General features: G+C 37.3%; 1 protein-coding gene across 3 annotated transcripts in view; it reads right to left on the bottom strand.

Annotated features, from left to right (window-relative positions):
* The window catches only part of ptprfa (protein tyrosine phosphatase receptor type Fa), a 385,056-nt gene that overhangs the window by 48,970 nt on the left and 316,685 nt on the right, over positions 1-19,401 (bottom strand). For 2 of the 3 annotated variants that reach the window (XM_085433425.1, XM_085433426.1), the window contains 2 exons: positions 15,642-15,674; positions 14,978-15,075 (listed from right to left, as the gene is read on the bottom strand). In XM_085433425.1, the coding sequence (XP_085289551.1) occupies positions 14,978-15,075; positions 15,642-15,674 (131 nt within the window). The remainder of the gene's footprint in view (positions 1-14,977; positions 15,076-15,641; positions 15,675-19,401) is intronic. The other variant, XM_085433427.1, reaches the window with a different exon arrangement.

Here is a 19,401-nt window from a genome sequence, read left to right on the forward strand (position 1 = left end):
CTTTCACCGTGAGCGACAGCAGCTTCTAGTCTACCAAATTCTCAGTTTTCATGCCTGTGGAGTTTATTATATGGACGTGGTGACAGTGTAAAGACACCATGCTCTTCTGATTTTCAAACGAACCTTCTGAGCCATTTTAACATTAGAGTCTATGGAAGAGTTGGAAGGAGGAGGCTGTGCATTGGTGACATTTATGAAAGAACCGTAACACCTAGGACAATAGTAAACACATTGGATGAAAGAGGACAGCCATGGCTACGTTTTGAGGGTAAAATCATACCTGTAGAGCAAACGCTGTGGACACAGCAGCAGTTTTAAAAAAGATTTTAAGATTAATTTTTTTGCTCCTCTCACTCTAGCAGTTGAGCTGTCTCACTCTAGCCCCAACATTCCGTCCCATACACACCCATTATAAATTTTGAAACGGGTGAAAAAACATCATGAAACTTAAACTGGAACTGAAGAAAAAGTATAATAGATATTGAAAAGATAAATACAAGTTGAATAGTTGAATGTCTTGTCTTCGTTTTAAAGTTTGAATGGTGGCTCTATGTCAATGTATGTGGAAGTAGTAAGAGTTTAAAAATGAATAAGTTGAATGAGAATTTGAAGGGTCTCCCCATTGAAATACATGGGAAATTTTGGGAAATTTTTGTTGAATAAAGTTGAATAAAATTAAAAATATAAATGTTAAAAATATGAAAAATAGAAGCAGTGTTGTCCAAAAGAATAGGAATCTAACGGTGTTTGAATGGTTTTTCTAAGTTGAACGGTTTTGAAGGAGTAGGATTACAAAAAACGTACGGAATAGATAAAATATAATAATAATAATAATAATAATAAAGATTTGAATAACAATACTGTGAATGCTTTTCAAGCATTCACACTAACTAGAAAGTGCATTTTCTGAAGAAACTGCAGTGTGAAGGCTTGAATCTGAATGTATGCATTGAAATGAAATAATTACTGAATTTAAGTTAAAAATTTTGAATGAGATTAAAAAAAAAACCCGAATTTAACCTGAAAACAAAAGTGCTGAACTGCTAAAAGCTGAAGGTTACACAGAAGAAGAAGTTGGAAAAAAGCTGAAAATGTTTTAATTGTAAATTAGAAAAACCTAAGAAATGAGAAAAGAACATTTAGAGTCAGAAAACATCTGAAAGAATATTAAAAGGTCATATTCTTTGAATCACTGAATGACTAAAATGTGATCCCTCCACTTGGACCCACACAGTTTAAAAAGTTTACATCTCTGAGCTTTGAAAGACAAGATGTTGGAAAAAGAACAACGATGGCGACGTTTTGAGGGTAAAATGATGGCTTTAACACTGTGGACACAGCAGCAGTTGAAAGAGAAGTGTTTAAGATGAATCTTGGCAGAGAGAGAGAGAGAGCTCGTTAAGCAGGCAGGTGTGAGCCTGGTTGCTATAGTGACCGCACCCAATGGCTCCATACACACGTACACAGACATGCGCCTCACTTTTGCTGCTTAAAATGAACAGAAAAGTCAGGCCGAAACAAATCGTTCCCAAATGAAAAGTAAAAGTCGTATTGACAAAATTCTTTCACTGTGAGCGACAGCAATGTCTAGTCTACCAAATTCTCAGTTTTCATGTCTGTGGAGTTTATTATATGGACGTGGTGACAGTGGAAAGACACCATGCTCTTCTGATTTTCAAACGAACCTTCTGAGCCATTTTAACATTAGAGTCTATGGAAGAGTTGGAGGGAGGAGGCTGTGCATTGGTGACATTTATGAAAGAACCATAACACCTAGGACAATAGTAAACACATTGGATGAAAGAGGACAGCCATGGCTACGTTTTGAGGGTAAAATCATACCTGTAGAGCAAACGCTGCGGACACAGCAGCAGTTTTAAAAAAGATTTTAAGATTATTTTTTTTGCTCCTCTCACTCTAGCAGTTGAGCTGCCTCACTCTAGCCCCAACATTCCGTCCCATACACACCCATTATAAACTCTGAAACGGGTGAAAAAACATCATGAAACTTAAACTGGAACTGAAGAAAAAGTATAATAGATATTGAAAAGATAAATACAAGTTGAATAGTTGAATGTCTTGTCTTCGTTTTAAAGTTTGAATGGTGGCTCTATGTGAACGTATGTTGAAGTAGTAAGAGTTTAAAAATGAGTAAGTTGAATGAGAATTTGAAGGGTTTCCCCATTGAAATACATGGGAAATTTTTGTTGAATAAAGTTGAATAAAATTAAAAATATAAATGTTAAAAATGAGAAAAATAGAAGCAATGTTGTCCAAAATAATAGGAATCTAACGATGTTTGAATGGTTTTTCTAAGTTGAACGGTTTTGAAGGAGTAGGCTTTCAAAAAACGTACGGAAAAATAAAATATAATAATAATAATAAAGATTAGAAGAACAATACTGTGAATGCTTTTCAAGCATTCACACTAACTAGAAAGTGCATTTTCTGAAGAAACTGCAGTGTGAATGCTTGAATCTGAATGTATGCACTGAAATGAATTAATTGCTGAATTTTGAGTTAAAAATATTGAATGAGATTAAAAAAAAAAAAAAAAAACCGAATTTAACCTGAAAACAAAGGTGCTGAACTGCTAAAAGCTGAAGGTTACACAGAAGAAGGAGTTGGAAAAAAACTGAAAATGTTTTAAATGTAAATTAGAAAACCCTAAGAAATGAGAAAAGAACATTTAGAGTCAGAAAACATCTGAATGAATATCAAAAGGTCATATTCTTTGAATCACTGAATGACTAAAATGTGATCCCTCCACTTGGACCCACACAGTTTAAAAAGTTTACATCTCTGAGCTTTGAAAGACAAGATGTTGGAAAAAGAACAACGATGGCGACGTTTTGAGGGTAAAATGATGGCTTTAACACTGTGGACACAGCAGCAGTTGAAAGAGAAGTGCTTAAGATGAATCTTGGCACAGTGGCAGGCAGAGCTCCTTAAGCAGGCAGGTGTGAGCCTGGTTGCTATAGTGACCGCACCCAATGGCTCCATACACACGTACACAGACATGCGCCTCACTTTTGCTGCTTAAAATGAACAGAAAAGTCAGGCCGAAACAAATCGTTCCCAAATGAAAAGTAAAAGTCGTATTGACAAAATTCTTTCACCGTGAGCGACAGCAGCTTCTAGTCTACCTAATTCTCAGTTTTCATGTCTGTGGAGTTTATTATATGGACGTGGTGACAGTGTAAAAACACCATGCTCTTCGGATTTTCAAACCAACCTTCTGAGCCGTTTTAACATTAGAGTCTATGGAAGAGTTGGAGGGAGGAGGCTGTGCATTGGTGACATTTACGAAAGAACCATAACACCTAGGACAATAGTAAACACATTGGATGAAAGAGGACAGCGATGGCTACGTTTTGAGGGTAAAATCATACCTGTAGAGCAAACGCTGTGGACACAGCAGCAGTTTTAAAAAAGATTTTAAGATTAATTTTTTTGCTCCTCTCACTCTAGCAGTTGAGCTGTCTCACTCTAGCCCCAACATTCCGTCCCATACACACCCATTATAAACTCTGAAACGGGTGAAAAAACATCATGAAACTTAAACTGGAACTGAAGAAAAAGTATAATAGATATTGAAAAGATAAATACAAGTTGAATAGTTGAATGTCTTGTCTTCGTTTTAAAGTTTGAATGGTGGCTCTATGTCAACGTATGTGGAAGTAGTAAGAGTTTAAAAATGAGTAAGTTGAATGAGGATTTGAAGGGTCTCCCCATTGAAATACATTATAAATTTTTGTTGAATAAAGTTGAATAAAATTAAAAATATAAATGTTAAAAATATGAAAAATAGAAGCAGTGTTGTCCAAAAGAATAGGAATCTAACGGTGTTTGAATGGTTTTTCTAAGTTGAACGGTTTTGAAGTTATAGGATTACAAAAAACGTACGGAATAGATAAAATATAATAATAATAATAATAATAAAGATTAGAATAACAATACTGTGAATGCTTTTCAAGCATTCACACTAATAATAAAGATTAGAATAACAATACTGTGAATGCTTTTCAAGCATTCACACTAACTAGAAAGTGCATTTTCTGAAGAAACTGCAGTGTGAATGCTTGAATCTGAATGTATGCACTGAAATGAATTAATTGCTGAATTTTGAGTTAAAAATATTGAATGAGATTAAAAAAAAACAAAAAAAACAAAACGAATTTAACCTGAAAACAAAGGTGCTGAACTGCTAAAAGCTGAAGGTTACACAGAAGAAGAAGTTGGAAAAAAACTGAAAATGTTTTAAATGTAAATTAGAAAACCCTAAGAAATGAGAAAAGAACATTTAGAGTCAGAAAACATCTGAATGAATATTAAAAGGTCATATTCTTTGAATCACTGAATGACTAAAATGTGATCCCTCTGCTTGGATCCACACAGTTTAAAAAATTTAAAAGTCTGAGCTTTGAAAGACACGGTGTTGGAAAGAGAACAACGATGGCGACGTTTTGAGGGTAAAATGATGGCTTTAACACTGTGGACACAGCAGCAGTTGAAAGAGAAGTGTTTAAGATTAATTTTGGCAGAGTGGCAGAGAGAGCTCGTTAAGCAGGCAGGTGTGAGCCTGGTTGCTATAGTGACCGCACCCAATGGCTCCATACACACGACACAGACATGCACCTCACTTTTGCTGCTTAAAATGAACAGAAAAGTCAGGCCGAAACAAATCGCTCCCAAATGAAAAGTAAAAGTCGTATTGACAAAATTCTTTCACCGTGAGCGACAGCAATGTCTAGTCTACCTAATTCTCAGTTTTCATGCCTGTGGAGCTTATTATATGGACGTGGTGACAGTGTAAAGACACCATGCTCTTCTGATTTTCAAACGAACCTTCTGAGCCATTTTAACATTAGAGTCTATGGAAGAGTTGGAGGGAGGAGGCTGTGCATTGGTGACATTTATGAAAGAACCATAACACCTAGTACAATAGTAAACACATTGGATGAAAGAGGACAGCCATGGCTACGTTTTGAGGGTAAAATCATACCTGTAGAGCAAACGCTGCGGACACAGCAGCAGTTTTAAAAAAGATTTTAAGATTAATTTTTTTGCTCCTCTCACTCTAGCAGTTGAGCTGCCTCACTCTAGCCCCAACATTCCGTCCCATACACACCCATTATAAACTCTGAAACGGGTGAAAAAACATCATGAAACTTAAACTGGAACTGAAGAAAAAGTATAATAGATATTGAAAAGATAAATACAAGTTAAATAGTTGAATGTCTTGTCTTCGTTTTAAAGTTTGAATGGTGGCTCTATGTGAACGTATGTTGAAGTAGTAAGAGTTTAAAAATGAGTAAGTTGAATGAGAATTTGAAGGGTCTCCCCATTGAAATACATGGGAAATTTTTGTTGAATAAAGTTGAATAAAATTAAAAATATAAATGTTAAAAATGAGAAAAATAGAAGCAGTCATGTCCAAAATAATAGGAATCTAACGATGTTTGAATGGTTTTTCTAAGTTGAACGGTTTTGAAGGAGTAGGCTTTCAAAAAACGTACGGAAAAAGAAAATATAACTAGAAAAATTTGCATTTCCTGCGAAAATGCAGTGTGGATGCTTAAAGCTGAAGCTGTATGCAAAAAGTAGCTGAAAAAGCTGAAAAGTTGCAGAAATTGTAAAAACTTTGCAGAAGCAAAAGAAGTTTGCTAAAATGGAATAACTTAGCAGAACTGCAATATCTTAGAGGAAACATAATACTTGGCAGAAATACAATAGCATAGCAGAATTTAGCAGAAATATTGTAACTTACCAGAAACATGATAACTTCTCAAAAATACAAGAATTTAGGAGAAATAGTATAAGATAACAGAAAGAATATATTTAGCCAAAAATACTTAAACATTACAGAAACACTATGATTTAGAAAAATAGTACAACAGAGCAGAAATATTGTGATTTACCAGAGACACTGTGATGAACTATGAATATTGTAATTTTAAATTGAGACTATGTTTTAGCACAAATATTATAATTTGGCAGAAATACTATAATTTAGCAGAAATACTATATTAAGCACAAATCCTATAAAAAGCAGAAATGGTATGATTAAGCACAAATACTACATTTAGTAGAAATACTTTGTTTTAGCACAAATCCCATAAAAAGCAGAAATACTGTACTATGATTTAGTAGAAAAACTATAATTAATCAGAAATACTAAATTTAGCAGAAATACTATATTAAGCACAAATACTATGAAAAGCAGAAATAGTATGATTAAGCATAAATACTACATTTAGCAGAAATACTATATTAAGCACAAATCCTATAAAAGCAGAAATAGTATATTAAGCACAAATCTTATAAAATAGCAGAAATAGTATGATTTAGCACAATAGTAATAAGTTAAACAGAAAAATTGGAAAAGCAAAATGGACAGCTGAAAAAATGCTGAACATGCTGAGGGTCCCTCAAATATACTTGTTAAATAACAAAAATCTGCAAAAAAATTTATTACAGCCACACAATCACAAATATGTACACATGAGGAAACACACATGCACAGAGAGACCCACACACAAGATCCAATTCAGTCAACCAGTCTAAATATATTGAATTTAAATCTTAGAATGAGATCATCCCATTAAAAGCCTCTCTCTCTCTCTCTCTCTCTCTCTCTCTCTCTCTCTCTCTCTCTCTCTCTCTCTCTCTCTCTCTCTCTCTCTCTCTCACACACACACACACACACACACACACACACACACACACACAGGGAGAGAGAAGTAAGTTTCTAGGTCAGCCTGGGAGCTGGTGAATTTGAATCCACCAATCAGAGAGGCTGTGCACTTTTCCCCACCAAAACAGGTGCATCTGTTTACACACGCAGCAGCACAGAGAGACACAGGATTTTTGCAGTCTATTTCTCATAGTGACGACTCCCCTCAAACAAATGACCGTAATTTCCTAACCGTAGGGGCTAGAACGGTCATTCTTACACCGTTTTGTTCAGAAGAGATGGGGGAATCTTCAAGTGTTGACAATTTAATATTAAAATATGAATTTTTAGAGATATATGACATGGATGACTTGTTGACTTAGAAGCCACGAATTCCCCAATATGCAAATTTGAATGCCTGAGACCACATATGTGATTGGCTGGCTGGGAAGCCGTGCAGGCCCTGATTTGTGGATTTGAATTCCTCAGCCCTCAGATATGATTGGCTGGCTTAGAAGCCACGAAGGCCCCAATATGCAAATTTGAATGCCTCAGGACACTTATTTGATTGGCTGGGAAACTGTGCAGGCCCTGATTAGAAAATTTGAATGTCTCAGTCCTCACAGAGGATTGGCTGCCTGGGGACCTGGCAGAAATATATAGAAATACTATTATTAAGCATAAATACTACATTTAGTAGAAATACTATGTTTTAGCACAAATATTATAAAAAGAAGAAAAACTATAATTTAGCAGAAATACTATATTAAGCACAAATCCTATAAAAAGCAGAAATACTATAATTTAGAACAAATAGTATAAAAAGCAGAAATACTATAATTTAGCAGAAATACTATGTTAGGCACAAATCCTATAAAAAGCAGAAATACTATAATTTAGCAGAAATACTATGTTAGGCACAAATCCTATAAAAAGCAGAAATACTATAATTTAGCAGAAATACTATATTAGGCATAAATCCTATGAAAAGCAGAAATATTATGATTTAGCAGAAATACTGTGTTTAGCACAAGTACCGAAAAGTACCAGAAATACTATGATTTAGCAGAATAGTAATAACTTATTGAAACACAAATGCACAGAGGGACACACAAACACAGGCTCTAATCCAGTCAACCAGTCTAACTATGTTCAATTTAAAACCTACAATGACATGCTGTCAAATAAGGGCAGGGTCCTCTCTCTCCCACTAAACACACACACACACACACACACACACACACACACACACACACAGGGAGAGAGGACTAAGTTTCTAGGTCAGCCTGGGAGCTGCTGAATTTGAATCCACCAATCAGAGAGGCTGTTTACGTTTTCCCGCCAAAACAGGTGCATCTTTTTACACACGCAGCACAGAGACATAGACCTGCTTCTTTCAGTTTATTTCACATAGTGAGGATTCCCCTCAAACAAATGACCATAATTTCCTAACCGTAGGGGCTAGAGCGGTCATTCTTACACTGTTTTGTTCAGAAGAGATGGGGGAATCTTCCAGTGTTAACAATTTATCATTAAAATGTGAATTTTTAGAGATATATGACATGGATGACTTGTTGACTTAGAAGCCACGAATTCCCCAATATGCAAATATGAATGCCTGAGACCACATATATGATTGGCTGGCTGGGAAGCCGTGCAGGCCCTGATTTGTGGATTTGAATTCCTCAGCCCTCAGATATGATTGGCTGGCTTAGAAGCCATGAAGGCCCCAATATGCAAATTTGAAAGCCTCAGGACACATATATGATTGGCTGGGAAGCCGTGCAGGCCCTGATTTGAAAATTTGAATTTCTCAGTCCTCACAGAGGATTGGCTGCCTGGGGACCTGGCAGAAATATATAGAAATACTATGATTAAGCATAAATACTACATTTAGCAGAAATACTATATTAAGCACAAATACTATAAAAAGCAGAAATAGGATGATTAAGCATAAACACTACATTTAGTAGAAATACTATGTTTGAGCAAAAATCCTATAAAAAGCAGAAATACTATATTAGGCACAAATCCCATAAAAAGCAGAAATAGTATGATTAAGCATAAATACTACATTTAGTAGAAATACTATGTTTTAGCACAAATAGTATAAAAAGCAGAAATATTGTAATTTAGCAGAAATACTATATTAGGCACAAATCTTATAAAATAGCAGAAATAGTATTATTTAGCACAATAGTAATAAGTTAAACAGAAAAATTGGAAAAGCAAAATGGACAGCTAAAAAAATGCTGAACATGCTGAGGGTCCCTCAAATATACTTGTTAAATGAAAAAATCAGCAAAAAAATGCACAGGGAGAGAGAAGTAAGTTTCTAGGTCAGCCTGGGAGCTGCTGAATTTGAATCCACCAATCAGAGAGCCTGTGTACTTTTTCCCGCCAAAACATGTGCCTCTTTTTACACACGCAGCACAGAGAGGCACAGGATTATTGCAGCCTATTTCTCATAGTGAGGACTCCCCTCAAACAAATGACCATAATTTCCAAACCGTAGGGGCTAGAGCGGTCATTCTTACACCGTTTTGTTCAGAAGAGATGGGGGAATCTTCCAGTGTTTACAATTTATCATTAAAATATGAATTATTAAAGATATTTGACTTGTAATGCACCATAACTGAGTAGAGCGAAGCAAAAACTGCCTTGACTTGCCCTCAAACAACGCTTTCTAACTCGAAATCTATTTGGAGTATCGATATCATTCTTTCACCGTAAGAGACAGCAGGCTTTGGTGAACAATCATGGAAATTTTCAGGTCTCTGTGGAAATCCAACAAAAAGTTATGACGAGAGAAAAAAGTGGTTCATTTCCACAGTTTGAAATCTGAAGAAATCTGAGCGAAGGACGAATTTCCTACCCTCAAACAAGTCCAACTCATTTCAGAACGGTAATAGGTGAGAAAGAAATTCTTGAATTGTGAGCGTCAGGGGTGTCTGAAGATATTCGGGGACAAGCCTCATGTCTTAACTTTGCTTCGTTAAGGAGATATGACGATTCGAATATGCCTCTCATTACAGAAATCCAGCGGTGATTTTGAACAAGCTCTCCATTCACTTTATATGGAGAGTTTTCTGACCTTGTGTTAGTCTGAGGAGATTTGCAAAAATTCTATAAATCCCACAACAATGATGGTGACATTTTCTGAAAGCCAGCAAAAATACCTACGTTTTGATGTATAATTTGTGGAAGTTGAGTGAAAATTGAGCAAGTAGCAGGAAGTTGTTCGGACATGAAGTGAAAATTGCAAAACCTTCAGTGGCACACTGGAAGCCAAGAGCATAGCAACCATAACAACACATGTATTTTGTGAAAAATCACAATTTTGCAACTCAAAACTTTAAGAGGCATAAAAGTAAAACAGTAGAAGATTTGAAAAAGCTGAATCATACCTGAATAGCCAAATAATTTGTGAACATTTTAAAATTTGAATGGTTGTTCTAGGTGAAAATATGAGGAAGTAGTTAAGTTTCAAAAACAGGCAAAATTTAGCAGAATTGCAGAAGTTTCCCATTCATTTCAATGGGACAAATTAAAGGAAAAAAGCTTAATATTTTAAAAAGTATAATAGTTAAAAATAGCAAAAATCGTAGCAGGAATTAGCAAAAATAGCTGAATAGTTTAAAGTTTGAACGGTGAAAATAGCACAAAAATTGTGGAAGTAGTTAAACGGCGAAAAGTGTACGGAAACACCCGGAATAATAATAATAATAAAGAATAAAGAGAAACAGGAAAACAATAGTGTGGATGCTTAAAGCATCCACACAATAATAAAGATTAGAAGAACAATACTGTGAATGCTTTTCAAGCATTCACACTAATAAAAAAATAGAATAAAGATTAGAAGAACAATACTGTGAATGCTTTTCAAGCATTCACACTAATAAAGATTTGAAGAACAATACTGTGAATGCTTTTCAAGCATTCACACTAATAATAATAAAGATTACAACAACAATACTGTGAATGCTTTTCAAGCATTCACACTAATAATAATAATAAAGATTACAACAACAATACTGTGAATGCTTTTCAAGCATTCACACTAACTAGCTGCCGCCATTGTTGGAAACTGAGCAGGGCCGCGCTATGAATTCTGGGACACAGCTTCCTCTTCGGAGTTTAACGGCAGCTGGCATCCTTGTACATGCAGTGCTGCCATCTTCTGTTTCAGTCCGTTATTACACTCTTAAATCCTGCTACTTATTCCTGCGTCTTTGGGATCTTACAAAGCTTCAAACGACGCGTCGACTATTAAATCAGTCGTCGACGATTTTGATAGTTGACGTAATCGTGACTAGTCGACTAATCGTGGCAGCCCTGATGTAAACACAGCTTCATTAATAACACCTCAGCTGTAGTTAAGTGTAGATTATCTTGAGTGCACACACACAGCATTGCAGAGGTTACACATTCCTGCTCAGTAGGCAGCTGGTGTTGGTTTTGGTTTGTTTCTTTTGGTTCATCTTTGAACAAAGTTTCAAACCCCCCCACTGTCACCACCCCGCCTGCTGTGCAGGCAGCAGAAGCCAGAAAATGAAATAAAAAAGAAGCAGTGACAGTCACACTGCAGCACAGGCATCAGTACTTGTGATTGACTGGAAGTTCAGCAAAAATATTTTAGATAACATCATCAACAGACACATCAGTTTTTAATATACGATTAGTTCCCAGATGATTTACTGACAGTGGCATAAAACATCTCCTCCTGTGTTATGTTTTCTGTGCAAGTGACCCGAGATAGTTCTAATGCACTCTGAGCAGCTGCCCATCCTAAAAATTCATTTTAATAATTGACACAGCAGAAAAACACAGACGTGCTTTAATGCTGACTGTGTTGCACCTATGGGAGGTTCACTGCCATGCTTTACTGAGACATTTAAAGGGACTCAAATGAAATTCGTTTCGCCTGGTGTTTGTGAGGTGGAAAAGGCCTGGAGCAGCAGCGTGGGCAGTTTTCATGGCAGTGCTGCGGGCAGCAGATATGAAACAGATCTTTCAACAGAGCTGTGTTAGGCTGCCTTTCCCTTTCAGTCACATGCTGTTCTACTGGTTCCAGTTTCAAATAATGAGGTCAATCTATGTGAAAATAATTAATGCCTTTAAGCCAGAAGCTCAGGGTTCAGACTGAAATGAGTTTTCTACTCTTTGATCTGCACGATGTTATAAAAGATATTCCCGTGTCATCTATTAGTCCCTGGATTTTTCAGTCTGCATATTGTCCTTGAGGATGAATCCCAAATTGTCTGGACGAATAGACCGCACCCATCAGGGTGGGTGCGGTCTATTCACCCCAGGCACACAGTTCTAGCTGTCAGCACAGAAGCCCCGCCTGTAATCCTTTCAAAACTTCTTTTTTTTAAGGGACAACCAATCAGAAGACATTTCATTCAGAGGGAGGGGGGCTGTCTTGTTTTGGGCAGTGAACAAACTAACAGCGACTGTGACTCATACTACTCTAGAAGAGTCCACGAATAAAAATGTTGAGGTTGAGTTAGAAATGATCATATTAGAAATCCTGTAAGGAGTCCTGAGCATCAGCCCAAAATAAGTTTTACTTGTGCAAACCATTTGATACAGCCAAAATAGCAGATGTAATCATTAATGAAGGGAATCACTGTTTCAGGGCCATATGCGTTATATGAAGTGGTCTCCAGTAGTCCCCAAACAGACTGGCCCATTTATCAGACGTAACAAGCTGTGGGATCCTCTGGCAGGTCTCATTTTAAACACAGCCATTATCAGCTTTTCATTTCAAGCCTTGCTGCTCTCACTGTGGACTAATGACGGGGGCCTCCTTTGCAACAGGACAGGGGACAGTGTGTGTGTGTGTGAGTGTGTGTGAGTGTGTGTGTGTGTGTGTGTGTGTGAGAGTGTGTGTGAGTGTGTGTGTGTGTGTGAGTGTGTGTGTGAGTGTGTGTGTGTGTGTGTGAGAGTGTGTGTGAGTGTGTGTGTGTGAGTGTGTGTGTGAGTGTGTGTGTGAGTGTGTGTGTGTGTGTGTGTGTGTGAGTGTGTGTGAGTGTGTGTGTGTGTGTGTGAGAGTGTGTGTGTGTGTGTGAGAGTGTGTGTGAGACCTTATGCTTCTGTCACTTCTGTCCTGATCAAAGTTTAATGAACTCTTTAGTGCACATGCCTGAGAAGCATCTTACACATCACACACTCAGGATGTCATCACGAGTGGATACAAACACTAAACTTGTTGTCTTCATTACTCATTTTTAAAAAATGGAATTTGAATGAATAATTGCATTTCTTATTCTAAGTCTTGGAGAAAGTTAATAAATGTGCTCTGCATCCATGTTTCATCCACAGTATGGTTTATGGATAAGACCACCTGACATTTTAATGATCTTCTAAACAAGAACATGTCTAAAAAAGTCTCTCTCGGATGCTTGAAGCGATACAGCTGTCACATACCCTAGAAAGTATGTAGATAGCAGTTTGCTGTCATAACAATAACAATGATATTGTTTTTTAACAGTTTACACTTTTGTGATCAGAAATCAAATTTCATTTTCAAAGACATCTAAACCCAGTTTTGTGCATTTCCTTTTCTCCATCTGAACAATCACATTTAACAGATCATTCAAACCAAAATGTTCGTATCTGAACTGAACCGTCTTGTTTTGCAAACAGGACAACTTGTCTGCAGAAAGTTCCCTCCATTGCATCACAGAGGTAAGAAAAAATGGGAAAGGTGGAAAAGTTGATTCAGTTGCTGTTTCATAATTTATATGCCCCCTTCCTTCTGCTGTGTATAAACAGTGCACCCATCTGTCCTGGTTTATCCGCTTGGAAATTCACCACTTTAAATGCAAATTACCTTCCTTTGTAGGACATCAACAAGCCATAATCCCTCACTGGCTCTTACAGTAGGTAAAAGCAGTCGAATATTATTCTTGGAAAGGAAGCAGAGAAGTCATGCATACTTAGCAGCATCCTTTTTTTTGGCTAATCTAAACTTTAACTCTGTAATGCTCGGCCAACACAAATGAAAACATCTCAGGGGGCAAAATGGTTCTTGGAAAATGTGCTGTGTGAGGTATTTTAGTTACAAAATAAAATGCTGATTTTACAGATGCGTTTGTGTAAATATGTATGTTTAAACGTGGACTGAGTGAAACAAACAGTAGGTTTAAAGATGGCTAAAAATCAAGAAAAAGAAAGTTTTGAGTCAGCAAAGGAGATTATTTTCTCTTCACTTCTTCAAGAGGGGCTAAAGATATTATGCCACTGTATTTTATTCAGGCTGATATCAGCTCAGTTTTTAAAAAACAAACAACTGATCTATAGTGTTGACTAGTATAAGGAAATTCACTTATTTATTGTCTTTAAAAAGCACTGACTTATTTTAAGCTCATAATTGGCACCTCCCACACAAAGCTTCCTTTGAGCTAATATTGTTCTATGCAGGTGTAGCTGGAGCAGCATGTTAGTACGAGGCGTCAAACCAGACAAAAGAGAGAGAAGCTACAGGGCTGTCATCAAGGTGGAAAGAGACGATGACTTTCACCACAGGAGAGGTTGAGACTATTCAAGTGCTCGAGAGAAAACAAGTTAAAGATGGCTGAAGGATGAAGAAGCTGCTCATAAAATTAGAACCCAGAAAGTTCGAGATTAACATTCGTAAGTGAGCACTTATTCTAAAGTGACTTTATAATCAATTACTAAGGCGAAGAAGAACTGTTCTGTTTTAAAAAGAGGACAACTGCAAGGACACGCTCACTGAGTATGTGTGTGCTTAGAGTGTGCTTATTCAGAGGAGCAGACTGGTATGAAGAACCAGACATGCAAACAAAAAAAGGTAAATAAATCATCTGAATCCAGCTGTTTTTGTTAGAAAAAATATATTTCTCAAAAAGCTAGAACATTTTTTTAAGCTAAATTAGCTTCAAAGCCAAAAAGAGCACGTCTTTGTGTTCATGTGAACCCCTCTACACACAGCCGAGAGTATGCAGCAATGACTGCAGTGCAAACTCTGGTAACAGAAAACAACTTTTAGCCAAAACATCAGAAAAACTGATCCAAACAACCTGAAAACTCAGCACTGCATTCACTCAGGTCCGCAGCAATACACCTGGCAATTTACAACTGACCTAATTCTCCATTTTGAACCACGAAGGATCAATTCTCACACTCTTGTACGCCACAGTAATTGTGGCTTTCCTATTACACATCTAGGTCTTTTTCTACGGAAAACTAGCTTATAAAATCTGAAATAACTGACAGTGGCTGAAATGTGCATTGCTTTACTTGAAAGGCGTGTATAAGAGCAGGAACATTTACCTCGTACTCCTGAGAGAAGTGCAGACCATCGTTGGCCTTGAGTCTCTCAATGTGGTCGGCCAGGTCACAAACAGCGATGGGAGGATGTTCCCTCATCCCTGCAGAGACAGCGAGAGTGGTGAGTGCCGTCCATCACAGACACACATGCACAGAAATGTGTGCGCACACAGAGTGCAGATGCATGTTGAAGGCTCAGTGTTAACTGGTCGCAGTGATATGAGGTGACAGTGAGAGTGCTGTGTGCTGAGCAGAGGGATGATGTCTGGCTGTGCAGCTCTTCAACAGCATGCTGTAACCACGCTGCAGATGAGCACCAACTAGCATGCTGATTGGTTAAAGAAATCCCATAAAGCAGTAGGTGAGTGGGAAGGTGGCTGGGGTGCAAAAAATACAGCATTTTTAACTGATGTGGTCAAATATATATGTATATATTTTAACTTAATGGTAGATGTATTGCTTTATTAAATTAGATAGACAGTCTACATTTAGCGCTAATGAAACCCACTTGGTGTAAAATAGCTGACATGGGCAGGTCATGAGAAGAGAAGGTGATGGTGATAAATGGGAGGTCTCTACTTCTAAAGGCTTCTATGTAAAACAGAAAAGGGCACCAGGCGGGAATGAAAGGAAACATTAGTAAAACACAGGAGGATTGAAAACTAACTTGGAGTATTCGGGCAACTGAGGACACTGGAACCTGTGTGGGAAAGATGAGGCAAAACCAAAGCACAGGGGTCAGTTAGGACAAGAGGACACAAGGAACAGTGAGGAAGGAGCTGCCCTACTCAGCAAAGACTTAAGAGACGCTGAACACAACTTTCCCAGATGGCTAAATAACATTTAAAAGAATTTAACATCAGTTTCACTGTAATCAATAAACTGACTGTGCTTCGTATCTGTTTGTTCTTTGGTTTCATTTGAAGTGGTCCGACTCAGCTGTCCATTTTGGGTTAAACTGGGCTGTCTCGGTCCAACATTGCTGTTATTAGCACCTTTGGATGTTTGGTTCTTGGCACTCTTACATCTGTGTTTAACCACAGCTGCCAAGAATAAAACGTCTCCCTTTTTTCATTTTCAAAATGAGGATTTCTTTAGGCAAGGAGCATTAAAGCCTCAAGAAGCTCATCATCTTACTCTTGACACTTAAAGGCCCTTACCCCTGTGTTTGAAGGTCCTTCATTCCCAGTGAAGTATACTTTACATATTTGCTAAGGAGATCTTAATGCAAACGACATTCTTTTAGACACACGTTCATCGTCATCTCACAGACACATTGGTTTAGGTTGGGTGTGATCAATGACTCTGTAACAGAGTCATTGATCACACCCAACCTGAAATTTATTGTAGTGGTGATTTTCTCACTACTGTCCCAGAGAGGAAAAAACAGCTGAAACCAGAAGCATATGTACCAATATATGTAAGATGCATTTAAAAAAACTTGCAGCCATAATAAACCAGCACAGTATCTGTTTAATGCTCTGGAATGAGATGTTTACGTCCTGGAACCTGTCTATGCACAGCAGTAGCCAACGTTTAGCCAACTTTTAGCTTTTTTTGGTTTGTTCTTATTTGCTTTAAGTCATGATTGTATTAAAGTGGTTTTACTGTCCCTGTGCCAATAGGAACTTTGTCTTTTCACTTTCATTTAAACAGCAGCTTCAGAACAGCTGCTCAGACTCTGGCCAAGATGGCTGCTTCTAAAAGGATTTGGGCACGATAACCAATCACAAGACCTCAGTAACTCACCCGAGTAATAATATAGTGAACGTCTTTTTGTTTTTTGCCAGTGTTGTAAAATTATTGCAAACTTAATTCACAACTTCAGTCTTTGCTACATTACGAACAAAATCATTTGGGTAAAAAGAATGCTTATTGAACCTGAAATTGCTCGTTGTGATAATTTAAACAATATATGTCATATGTGCTGAATGATACCTGGAACAACAAAACAAAAACCTTCATATTTAGAAGTATGGGTCTGAAAGCAGCATCATAAGAAAATCTGTCACAATTGAGGCTGACCTTGGTGCTGTGGACTGATTGGACTAAAGTCTAAGTTTGATTTTGTGCTAAAGCAAGAAATATGCAATAAATACACTCGACATGAGATCAAAGGTGTTGTTTTAGTTATTGATTTATGATTGCAGTAAATAGGAGAGCAGATCTACTTTATACAGTCCAACCAAGATTAAGATTATGTTGCTGAGAGAACTTTCATTTCCAACAGTGCTTGTTTTGAATAAAATAACTCCAAAATATTACAAAATGGTGCAAATATTAAGACTAAACATGTGTAACTACATGAGAGCACATTGATTAGGTGTGGCCTAACATCGTTGGGCGTGGCCTAACAGTTGAAGAGTGTCCATTTAAGCTACGTGCTGCAAAGACGTCAGGTTGCAACAGAAGCAAAAACACTGAAAGTTTGGAGCGTTTTTGGAGCTTTGATCCAGCGCCTCTGCATCCTCATCTACTCCAATCTCATCCATACTGTAACCAAAATAGCAGCGTGTAGCATAAAATAGAGGCAATCATTAGTAACATGTAACAATTTTATTAACTCGTCACTATATGTGAATTCTGTATATGTGAATGCTTAATAGAAACACTAAAACTTGATGTTGTTCCAACAAGACTTTTATGGTGATGTGTTTGGTGCTGAAGAAGAGATTTTCTTTTTCAGATACAGACTCGTGTTTCCTTATTTTGCTCTGCGCTTTCTTCGGTTGCCACAGATGTCCCAGAATGAGCCTTGGTGGGAAGTTACAACGAGTTTGGCCGCCATTATCTCAGAAGGGAGCAAATTAAAAAACAGCAGAAGCAGCGAGTACCAGCTCGTGTCTGAGTGCGCCTTCAGCCCTGATTGTTTCACAAGCAGGGCAAAAATAATTAGCTCAAGCTGAAGTAGTAACATGCTCAGAGTTCGAGATCATGACCAGACTTGCATTTATTAACGAACATAGTCTTTAAGCACACAAAGCGTTGTTGGTCTTTTGTGTTAGTGTATTCCTGTGTGAATGATTTCCCTTCATTGATAAAACTATTATAACACTTTTTAAATCTGTGGCTTCTGCAGAGTCAGTTTTGTGTCTCCTTGTGTTTTGCATTCATTCATGTTTAGTAGTTACTACGTTATCATCCCTTGTGTATCATGTTTGTTTATGTATTCTTTGAAGCTTTGAGTTGTTTCTGTGTTTCCTGTTTGGTTTCATTGTAACTTTTTGTTTATTTCTTTAAAGTTGTGAACTTTTTGCACCCTTGTGTATCTCTTGTTGTGTTTGAATTGTAGCTAGTGTTTAGTTACTGTTCTCTGTTATTTGAGTTTAGTTTCCTCACAGTTGCCTTTGTTCAGCACAGCTTGTGTATCGCGGTCATCCACCGAGTTAGCTCCTGTTGTACTGCTTTGTGTTTATTTGTACTTTCCCCGTCTCACTGTTTTGATCGTCTGCACCTCTGTCCCAACTGTCTCCAATCCCTTAATCACTCCATGTGTATATATAGTTCTATCTTTGCCTCAGTCTTTCATGCATTTCCTTCTGTGATCTCGTGAGCTTGTTTGGATTATATTGTCTTTAAACTCTGCGTCAGCTTCGTTGAGTGGCCTTCTGTTAAATCAGTCTGCCTACATTGTCTGCATTGGGTTCTTTAACCTGCTTTAGCTCCTGTCTCTTCAAACCCTGTTCCCGTTTCAGAAACCCTACGTTCTTCTGATTGGTTAACTAATTGAAAACTACTGAGGGACAACACCCAGTGACTCATACTGGATCAAATCGTCCATTAATTCCACTGCAATTCATTTAGAAGGTGCACATGAGGCTTACTGCCCTGCTAGACAGACATAAATGGAACTAAATGACAAATATTTAAACTGGAGAAACCTCTAGAGAAAAAACAATGATTATACAGCACGAGTCAGTAGTTTGGACTCCAACCCAAAAACTGCAGATTATCTCTGTGGCAGCATTTGTATTTTATTGATTTAGTTCACCTGATGGCCTTGTCTGTAGAGTGATATAAGGAAGTCCATGATGGAAGTAGAAAATAAAATGAAAAAGCTGTGTGAAGTTTAAATAAATTTATATCATTACTTGTTTTTTGTTTTTTTAACATTATCATGTGTTGTATACACATTATATTAAAGAGGGAAATGAAGATTTTCATAGTTTAATTCTGTTACCTGATATGAACCTGGAAATTCTACAAAAGTAAAATGGCCCCGGTCACCCGAACTGACAACTAAAAGTTGTGGAGCGTTTCCATTTTATTGAAAAAAAAAGAGATCACAGTTTGACTTCATTATCATGATATCATCTGTCATTTTTTCCAGTGTTTTGTTATGAGTAACGTCGAGGCCACCCAGCGTGCAGAGGTTGTCAAGTGAGCTGATGAATTTATGCTCGAGTAAACAACATCTGCCAAAATCC

The sequence above is a fragment of the Copadichromis virginalis genome, linkage group LG15 (assembly GCF_057382275.1).
Source record: "Copadichromis virginalis isolate Kocher_CV1m ecotype Utaka linkage group LG15, C_Virginalis_male_GT1.1, whole genome shotgun sequence".
Lineage (NCBI taxonomy): Eukaryota > Metazoa > Chordata > Actinopteri > Cichliformes > Cichlidae > Copadichromis > Copadichromis virginalis.